The sequence below is a fragment of the Seriola dumerili genome, unplaced genomic scaffold (genome assembly GCF_002260705.1).
Source record: "Seriola dumerili isolate Sdu_G_001 unplaced genomic scaffold, Sdu_1.0 BDQW01000449.1, whole genome shotgun sequence".
NCBI classification, from domain to species: Eukaryota; Metazoa; Chordata; class Actinopteri; order Carangiformes; family Carangidae; genus Seriola; species Seriola dumerili.
Genome location: NW_019174704.1, coordinates 8,208,909 through 8,219,576, shown reverse-complemented (window position 1 = coordinate 8,219,576; position 10,668 = coordinate 8,208,909). Strand labels below are relative to the sequence as shown.

The following is a 10,668-nucleotide window of genomic DNA, read 5'->3' as shown; positions in this document are numbered from 1 at the left end:
AGAAAGGAAGCTGAACCTGTGACAGTCAGTAAGAAGGAAACCAAAGTGACTGACAGCACAGAGTGGCTGACTTTCAACAGGAATAGTCCAGTTTCTGAACCATTTGGAATTCCTTGCTTTGATCCTTCAAGTCTTTAAGTCCTTAAACCCTTGTAAAGATGAGTTGTATTCCTGCCTCGCACAGGTAAGCTATATGACTAAAACAACTCTAAATACTTAAAGATACATTTTATACAATGTAAGTACTTACCCAAACTTCCATAGGTGTGAGAAATGTGTGTCGTAGCATATTCTCAGACTACCATGGTAGAAATGAGGGCACTGTAGATTCTACAAGATAACAAGATCATGGATTCAAGAGGTTTGTCTTTGTCAGTTATTGTCCCGGTTCCAGCAGTTCACTATGTAGTGGGTCCAGTTTTGTTATAGTTCTATTGTAATCAAACTGTGGGAAGCATGGAGTTAAGGAACCATCTGTCTATTTAAGCCTATATGAATGAGTTCAACAAAGCATTAGTAATTAGAGATGAGCAAACACAAACACTGAAATTGCCCATGTATTCCTTCCCTATATAGATTTTTATTCAGATATTCCATGCTAAGATGTCAGTGTGTTTATACAATATAAACACATACTGTAGAATCATTAATATATACTTATACCTAACTGGAAATCATAAAAATGTAGGTTTTTGTAAGTAACCATCTGGACAATCAGTCTTACTTCAACTAGAGAAGTATTCTCTTCATTTCTTGATAATTATTGTCCCATCTCAAGCTTTTTCTTTTCCACATACTCTCACCCTTCCCCCATCTTTGGAGTTGAGGAGTCACTTGTTGTTCAACCCTGTTATGCCATTAAGTGCTTATACCTACAGATTAAGAGAACAGGTGAAACTCTTACTATGCTGGCTTGCTCCTCATCCCTGAACTTGCTGTCAATGGGCAGTCCATTGGAACATATCTCAGTGAAACATATACACACTCCTCCATCCAATGGTCACTGTGCACGGGACCTAAATTAGAAATTGCTGAGGTGATCCTGTTTGATAACTGCAAAGGTTTTCTAAACTGTGTAGCTAATACCTGGGCTGGGGGTTGGGTGGAGGCAATAGGCTTTTACACCTAGTTGGGACTATAAAGACCTGATGAATGATACAGCGAATGCAGATTTTTTCTGTCTCCCTTTGCATGGGGAATTGCCAATCCAATTCAGAATAACAGATAAAGCTTTGATGTCACAAACTCCCAGTAGCCCTCACATCAGACCACAAAGCTCCATTTGATCAAATTCTGTCCCAGTGACCCCAGTACAAAATTGTTAATGCTTTGCGCAGAGGAAAAACATTGTGACAAACCCGGGGGTTTACAGAAGTCACTTCTGTAGTCACTCTTCATGACAACAGCTGTAAAAACTGTTTGTTAAATCTGCAATGAAATTAAGTGTTTGGAACACATTAGTCCTGTTTTTTTAGCTTTTATATTCTGAATATAATTACATAATTCCTAAATAATCTCTATTTCGGTTTCTATAACTAACTATCTTTAACTGGTCTGGATTTATGTGAAGAATTTTGTTTGTCCTGCGGTATGTAAACCTTTGTTAATCCCTACATGTGGTCTGAACAATAGATTTGCTCCACATTCCTCAGCTCCAGTCCATATGTATTTTGTGGTTATTGAAAAGTGGCTGTTAGTCTCTACTTCTAGTTTGTATTAGATTAGTTATTTTACTGTATAGCTTAAAGAGGACCTATTATGGCCATTTTTAGTGTTAATAATTTAATTCTTGGTGTCGACTAAAATAGATTTACATGCTTTAATGTTCTGAAAAGACATTCTTTTTCTTTTTCTGTAAATTTTATACTGTACTCTATTCACCCTCTGTCTGAAACGCTCTGTTAGAGCTCAGGGCTCTTTAAGCTTGAGGCAACTACCATGGCAAAGACTTGTTCTGCATGTCTTGTGTCAACAAACGGTTGTGGCGGCTTCCTTTCTGCCTTATCGTTTTGAGCAAACGTCCTGAACCAGAAGATGATAGACCCGACCCACCTTCACAAGCTGGACTGGAGCAGAAAACGAGCGTACCCACTGTACAGCAGACAGAGGGAGGGAGAAATATGAAGAGTGTTGCCAATCAAGATGCTGGACAGTCTGCAAAGACTTCGGATGACAATATTCATAACATGGAATACTTTTATGAGAAACCCTTGTGATTTGTTATGTGTGGACACTTCCAGACTAAAGGAATATAAATAATGGAGGAACAGACAGTCAACAGGTAGGGAGTCTCCACCATTTCACCTCCTGCTGGTTTATGATGCCGGTAATTCTGAATTAATTAAACTTTTGTGCGCATAGTTACTGAAAAATGAACTCAGCGCTTAAATTATGGATAATTTATCTAACCTAACGAGGTAAAGCATGTCAATATCTGACAAATGTTTAAGCATTTATATCTTTGCTGCTGCTTCTTACTAACGTGAGTAACATGGTTAACATCACAAATCCACAATGACAATGCAAGTCGCCTGTTTGGCCACATTAAGTGTGAATTAGGGATGTAACCATTGTGAAAATGAAGCATCTAACTGTGCTGCAGGAAGTCGTGTCTGGTATCCCAACGAGGCGTTTCATACAAAGGAGAAAATTGGGTTTTTACCCTGACAGAGTTACTCCGTTTGGTGTAAATTGACTCTGTAGACCATTTACATGCACAAAAACCTGTATAACACACTATAAGTAAGGGAAAACACAGAAAAGCATTATAGGTCCCCTTTAAGTTCATTGCTGCGGGAGAACACTGATGAGGTTGGATAATATAAACGCTTCAGACTGGATTTACCCAAACTGAGCCAAAATGTGTTGTGTTTTTGTTTGCAGTATGAGCACCATTCTCAGTCAAGTAGAATCTCAGATGGAGGAGAGTTCAGTTCAGAGAAGAGGAAGCAGTGCCTATCAGGTACAACTGTCATCTTTACCTACTTTGCAGTGACCTTCCATATTTTGTCTTTTTTAAATTGCATCACTTGGCTTCAAATCTAGATGAGCGATTTGTTTAATTTTTTATTTTTCCACTTATTAGGGCCCAAGCACTGAGGGTGCGACGACCCTATTGAAATTATTCTTGACTGAAATGACTCAACTTTTTGAAGGCCTTCCAATGCTCAAAAAGTCATCAAACTTTGCACATGCGTCAGGCCTAGTGAAAATATATACGTATTTCATTGGTCTTGCACATGGGTGTGGCAAAATAGCTCCATAGCACCCCTTTCAAAGAGGCCTTTCCTATCCCTGCAGTTTCACCTACATGCACAAAAATTGGTAGGCACATGAAACATGCCAAGATATACAAAAGAACCTCTTGCATGCATAGCCTACACCTAACAGGAAGTATGCCATTTTGAATTCAATTTGCAATTTTGGCACCATGTTTGCAATTTAAGGGTCACATACTTTAAAGGTGTAATGTGTAAAATCGTGCTACTTGATCCACTTCCATAGGGGGCAGCATTTCACTTCCTCACCCCTGTCCAGTTACTCATATTGTTGCTTTGCCCACTTTCCGATTTCAAGACATCACACTTTAACAAACTCCTCCAAAGGATATCTGATCGACATTATATTTGGTCAGTCTTATCTTAAGACCTTTGCAATGTTAAATTGCAAAGCGTTTTAACTGATGCTGCAAGACCTGCCTGTGGCGTCATGACGGATTTTGATGATTTGCCATGAAACAGGAAGTTTCTATAACTACAGCATGCATTGTCCAAACAGGCCCAAACTTTATAAGTTTGATAAGAGCCTCACCCTGAACACATCTACATGCCAACGTTCAGTTATACTCATAATGCCCCCTTGTGGTTACAGGAAATATAATGTTTTAGAATTTAATTTACTCCTCGTAGCAGGTCGACCACACCCACACTTCAACCTTGGTCAGAAAATGTGAATGACATTGGTGATACCTCATTGTGAAAACTATTGCGTCAACTTTCTATAAATCAAGCACACATTGTCCAAACTGCCCCAAATTTTATATATTTTATAAGAGTCCTGGCCTGAATACATCTGCATGCTCATATTTAGTAATACTCATTGTGCAACCAAATGGCAATATGAAATTTCACAATTTCATGTAATACTAGCAGGTGTACCAGACCCATGGCAACCTTAGTCAAAAAATACCTCTAAAATTGTGTGTTTGCATATAAGGGCGTGGCAGTAGTGGTTCGCCAAATTTGAGGTTATAGGTGGTGGTTATAACTCTAAGATACTTTGTCCAATCTTCTCCAAATGTGGTCAGAGTATGCTTTACACCTAGATGATGCTTCCCTGTGAAAATTGTGAGTTACAGTCAAACACTGTGAAATCTGGAGCACATTCAATTTTGATATTTCATTGTGTGCTCTGATCTGGCTCTGATCTGACACACAGCCACATGTGTGCTTATTGCCTGTGAGCGCAGTGTCATGCGATTGTTATGATGTGCAACTGCTTCAAATTGTATGCTGCAAGCCCATCCGAGGTGCACAGGTAATATATGGTATGGTAATATAATTTATAGTTATAATATATTACTATAAATCTCCTTCCTGGTCCAGATCTTTCCAGAAGCCAACATGAATCAAGAGTCAGACTCCAGCTCCTATCCTGACGATTTTCTCTACAGGAGGGAGCGTCTACCCTCTATTGTTGTGGAGCCCACAGAGCACACTGAGCTGGAGAGCAGAGAGCTGCACTGGCCTCCACGATGCCTAATGAGCAACAATGTGGAGGAGGAGGAGGAGGAGAACAGCGGTGCTGATCACACAGAGGGATCTGTGGATGGAGAGCAGCAGGAGCACATGGAAGGGTGAACAAAAATGACAGTGCAGTGGTGTTACATACATACTCCTATGTTTCAGAGACATTTTGACCAGTTATCACTTTATTAACTATTATAATTTTTTACTTTTCACTACTTAAGTTGTAGTGAATTTAATAATGTAATTACATATCAGAAGGGGTTTGCAGATTTTTTTTTTTATATATCCTCTGTATACAATGTACCACCTGACTGTGTCTCTCTATTTCCATTATTGCAGCCCAGTTGCCAGGAAGTTTTCTATTGGACCATCCCAGAGTCAATTGTCCCTCTCCCGGCTGACCCCACCTGCTTCCCCAACCCCACCTGAAGCTGCCCCACCCTGTCTGAAAAGCTGAACCAGTACAGCCACTATGGACTGATACCATTGCAGTTCACCTGAACTGTGTGTGTAACCTTTAAATGTGTAACCAGTGCATGAATGCTATCCCAGTAAAGAGAACCGAATTGGGAAGGTTGAGTAACGTGAAGATGAAATAAGGTCCATTTCAAATAACTAATATTAAGCTGATTCCAATCTAGTTTAAAATAATTTGCTTATTTGCTGCTCTTGTATCTGACTCTGTGGTATGAAGGTAATCAGAGAAAGTAGCAATGACCTCCAGGACCTTCTCAGGGTGATTTTTTTCCTATGTGACACCGATCTCCTCCAATAGCAACTAAACATTTGATGAATGACTATCAAAACCAGTTTCCTAAACACCCAGGCCCAACATGTCTGTTATAGCTTTTACTGTAGTAAAGACAGCTCCAACTGTGTCATAGAATAACTCAGAAAGGAGGACATCTCCATCATTTACAAAGGACTGACCAGTATGTTTATGAGGTCTTGATAGACCAAATAATTTAGATTTTTATGTCAAGGAATTTAGACCATGTTAGGACACTCTTCAAAATATCTTATGGGTTAAAGGTCAATTAAGGAAGTCACAATATTGTCAACCAGTGTAATATTGATCACTTGAATAACATACTCTGTGTAAAAGTTACAGTGATTAGGTGATATCCATTTTTAAAGAAAAAATCTGCATATATCAACAATCATATAATAGAAGATAATATCTGTATGAACTTCAGTGTTAAAAGTTATTATAACCACAGTTATTTGTGAGCTGCTTTATCCTCCAGTTTGATCCTGAAATACCTGAATTATTTTAGTTTTTCACAAATATATTCATTTTATTTGCATCGTGTTGTTGTCATCCCTGCTTTGTTGACTGACTTTGGTCATGATTGATGATGAAACATTATGGAATAGCTACAGTCCCAAGTGAGCAAAGCTGAGTCCACAAATCATGGCTCACCTGGTAGGGTGGTTAAGGCTTAGTCCTAACTGCAGTGGCCATGGGTTCAAATCTGATCTGTGGCTCTTTGCAGCATATAATCCTCTCTCTATCTCTCTCTCTCGCTCCCAACATCTTTCCTGTCTCTCTTTCACTGTATCTAGAATTAAGGCATAAAAAGCCCAAAAAATAAAAATAAATTTTTGCTGTGGCTATAGCTGTTATTTGACTGTTTTTAATTTAATTTAATTTTTTAAAAGATGTGTATAGTTAGTATTTCCTTAATGCATATTCAGCGTTGAGATGATATCACAGATATCACAGATATAAAACAGAAAGCAGAGACATTCAGTTGTTTTGAAACTGAACTATGTCATGTGTTGCTCCTTGAAGCTTGCTGTTACAGTTCTAGACAGACAACTATACCCTGAGGGACAGAACAAGTTAACAAGGTTCATCAATAACACCCACAAACACACAGTATAGTGTATGCCCACACACCAAAGACTACCACAATACTATTATGGGAAATCAAGACATAAAGTCACATCCATCTAGTAATTTTAGAGTCTTTACTGCTGCTGAATTGAATCTATTATTATTTAAAGATTTGTTTAAACATCTTCAGATGAGCAACACTGCAATAACACACCAGAAATAGCCTATCTTTCTACTGCTGTGACTCATTCTGTTATAGTGATTGACAACTTCATAATTCAAACAGGTCTCGTTACCAATTTCACCTGAGTGTGAACTAGAGGGGCCTTAGAGCCCATAACAAGAGACGTATTTAGTTAAACCAGTGACCATGTGTTTACTGCACCTAGCCTCTAGAGGGAAACAGAGCAACACATAATACTGCTATGACCTGTACTAAAGCGCAGGGATGCGTTGAGTTCCCACTACACATTAACACATTAGATCTTTCCATTTCCATACTTTCCCAATAAATGCAATAAAATATTTTTTATTTAGTGACGTGGTCTATATGGCAACCCAAGACTTAAAGAATTAAAGAACTGTACTTTATTTATTTATTTCCTCTTTAAGTTTTCATAACTTTATATGTTTGGAGTGCCAGGTTGGACAGTGTGCATCACAAGTTAGGGTGCGTGGGACTATGAGGGAGGTGGAAGAAATGACTGGCAGACAAACCCCCAAAGGAAACAAACAAAAAAACAATGGTCCAGAAAAGACCACACAAAGACTTAGCTCCCTCTTTGAGAGTCTGGGGGGAAGTTCAGGTTGGAATATAGGCTCTTTGCACCTGGTGGTCAGCCTCCTCCCACGGGCCCAAATCTTAACCATGTTCATCTATCAGTCAAAACAAAACAAAACAAAACAAAACAAAACAAAACAAAACAAAACAAAACAAAACCAGTCTCCTGACCCACTGGTGGATTGTGTCGACTGTGCCCATAAATGAGTCTAGACGTCTCATCAACTCATCATGTCACATGTCGACCAAGTGCAGTTGTCGTCATGTTCAAAGCATCCATCTGGAAAACAGAGACTTTTGCAATAAGCTGACACAACATTCAATTTCAGAGCAGGGGAGTGATCCAATAGCAGCTTTAGGGTTATATTACATACATTACATAAACATTGCTTGACATTTTATTCTTTACTTTTCCTAACAGAAGTACATACAATCTCTTCACAGTCAGCAGAAATCACAAACACTCCCTACACACAGGAAGATAGAGAGGCTGTGTGTTACTGAAATGAGAAATCTTCAGAGATAAAGACTTGATTTTTTCCTCACAGACATCTAACACTGTCTGATATCTGACAATATGAAGTAATAATACTGTGGATACCGTGGCTGACTTCCAGCCTGAAATGTGCCCATATTTAATAAATGCTGGGCAGCTGTTATGTGTGATATACACTAACTTCTCTCACTCTGTGTCACACTCATCAGAGATTTAAGTTTTGGGGGGAGGGGTCCCTGGCGAGAAACTGTCAGAGTTGGTTAATATTGCGCAGGGATTGGACAAACTATGCTAACACTGAGCCCCACTTTGTGTGTCTTTTTTTTTCTATCTAACTAACTATCACTCATTGTCTACTCTCATGGTTCTTTCATCCCCTCAGGCTGTTCATATATCAATCCTAGACTAAACATCAGACTCAACTGCTGTGGGTTACACAAATCGACAACTAGATCTTTTTTTCGAACTCTAGTACTCTTATATGTACTCAGTCAGCGGGAATAACAAAACAAAATCCAAAAATGAGAGGGAACAGCAACTGAGCTGCAGAAGAAGGTGGAGTAACCAGCACTAGCTGAGCCATCTCCATGCTCTACAAACTCAGTTACATGTCTTTTTCAAAGGAAGAACATAGTGATGGTGAGGTACTGTGTTTTGTACACTTTGGGCTGACACAACGCAAAATTTTCCAGAGCATCTTTACATTTGTGACTTGATTTCTTCGGCTAAAATTCGGCATGAAAATTACATAGGGTGAAAAAGATTTTGTTTAGTAGTTGTGGCTCCTCCTCCTAAAATCCTCCTCAGCAGACATACTGAGATATGCACTCATCGTTTCAAGTTGCTATTTTATTTTTGAATGCATAATTCTGAATAAATCAGTTATTTTAGATCAAAATCATTGGAAACCACAGTGTTAGAGGAAGATAATGATTTTCCTATTGGTGACATGACTCATAGAAGTGTCTCCTGAAATAGCGCCCCTACTGTGGCAGGCACAGCCTGTTAGACTGGTGCGTAACATCTAATGTTGGTCTGTAGCGAAAAGTATCATTAGTGCAAATGACAAACTGTACTGACAAACACTTCAAGTGGCATAAATGTATGATTGATGATGTCGACAGACATTTTTGCGATTTAGTAGAAATCATCCTGTTCCTGCGGCTGTTGTCCAGATAGATGCGTCAGTAACATTTTTTTATAAGTAAAACAAAAAGACTGATTCAGAACCAGCGGGTTCAGTATCCACTGCCTAATACTGTATTTATTTAAGCATATTCATATCTATCCTTAGTATTTATTATACACACACAACAGACCTAATATGTTTGAATATAAAGAACTTGTATGATCTAAAGTAATTGTCCTATCACATGTTTGTCTGTATCAGGACCAGAATTCCAGTCCAGTCAGCCCCAGTGATGGACCAGCACCTTCCTTTTCTTCTGCGTCTGGCCTCATCAATCATCAACAACCACATTACAGTAACACCTTGGAGAATTACCCCTGCACAGAACAGATCTTGTCTATACTGTGATCTTTTGCGCATCCTGCTCCTCAGGAGTTTTGTCAACACTTTTGTAAATAGTTTTTTTCATAGTTTTATTTTTTTAATTTGTGTATCTATGTATATATATCTTTTTGACTGTTGCAGTATTTTACCTTTTTTATTGTTATTTCCTGTTAATATGTTTATTATATACTGCACCAAACACTAAGCCAAATATCTTGTAAGTAAAAACCTACCTGGCAATAAACCTTATTTTCTGATTCTGCCTTTGTGATGATGTCATCATCCCTTCCTCATGCTGCTACAGCCTGACACCCATGTGTGATCCCATGTGGCATGCAGTATTAGCCTTCATATTTTTATAGGTAAATAAAAACATACTGTCTGTATTACAGGTACTTATAATTTGTTTCAATGCTATCAACAATTTTAACTATCAACAATGAATGCACATATAAATGATAAATTATAAGGAAAATGGGTAAAACAACAATATGATTAACTGGACAGGGGCGAAGAGGTGAAATGCTGCCTCCTATGGAGGTGGATCAAGTAGCACAATCTTACACATTACACCTTTAAGGTTAGAGGACCTTCATAGTCATGGTTACAATAATAAAGAGGTGGTTAAGGTTGTGCAACCATCATGGTGAAAGAAAACAGTGGTCTTTGTGTTCTGGTGACCTATCCATCCACCCTGACATCATCCCAATGTGGACTCTGTTGCTCTTTATACTACATCACCTGACTTCCTCCTTTGCTAATAATTACTGCAGCTGCTGGGGTTATCTAACAATAAAACATAATTATGGGTCTTAACAAGCTGCACAGGCACAGAAATGTAGCCAGCATGTAGTATGATTTTAAGCCATATCACACGAGAGGGAGTGATGTTGTACTGAATATTAGCACGGCTGTGATTCAAGTGGACTGGTACTGGACTGTTGTTAAGCAAAACATAAACATATTCCTGACCTGACGATGTCATATGAGATAAGTATCCTGTATCTTTCCTTCCCTTCATCCTCTTCTGACGACCATACATCATTTAATGAAATGCAAAATGTTATTTCTGGAAATATATTCATCTTTGCAAAGTTTGTCCTATCTAAGATAGATAATGACGATTAATGTAACACTAATTAACGGTTATAGCACACCTGTAAACAGAGTGATACAAAGAAAATACAAATGATGGAGAAGTAAATGAGCTGCACTTTAATTTGTTTTGTCTACAGAGACAGCAGATTACAAAAAGTTGGTTCCAGAGATCTAATAAAAATCTAAAAAGGA

At 38.4% G+C, this 10,668-nt stretch overlaps 1 protein-coding gene across 2 annotated transcripts; it reads left to right on the top strand.

The window, feature by feature from the left end:
• LOC111234519 (protein LBH-like) lies at positions 1–6,294 on the top strand. Of its 2 annotated transcripts, none has more exons than XM_022762663.1 (4): positions 1–184; positions 2,884–2,962; positions 4,605–4,855; positions 5,088–6,294. In XM_022762663.1, exons 1-4 carry the CDS (start codon positions 159–161, stop codon positions 5,203–5,205), a joined length of 474 nt encoding a protein of 157 aa, XP_022618384.1. In that variant the 5' UTR covers positions 1–158; the 3' UTR covers positions 5,206–6,294. The 2 variants fall into 2 exon arrangements, with proteins under 2 accessions (XP_022618384.1, XP_022618385.1); XM_022762664.1 differs by lacking the exon at positions 1–184 and adding an exon at positions 2,210–2,281.
• The last annotated feature ends 4,374 nt before the right edge of the window (positions 6,295–10,668 follow it).

What these genes read in the sequence shown, in the direction of transcription:
- LOC111234519 (XM_022762663.1), top strand. Translation starts at nt 159, where the DNA reads ATGAGTTGTATTCCTGCCTCGCACAG. An exon ending in TGTATTCCTGCCTCGCACAG is followed by an intron (nt 185 to 2,883) that starts GTAAGCTATATG and finishes TTTTGTTTGCAG; the next exon opens with TATGAGCACCATTCTCAGTC. An exon ending in GAGGAAGCAGTGCCTATCAG is followed by an intron (nt 2,963 to 4,604) that starts GTACAACTGTCA and finishes TTCCTGGTCCAG; the next exon opens with ATCTTTCCAGAAGCCAACAT.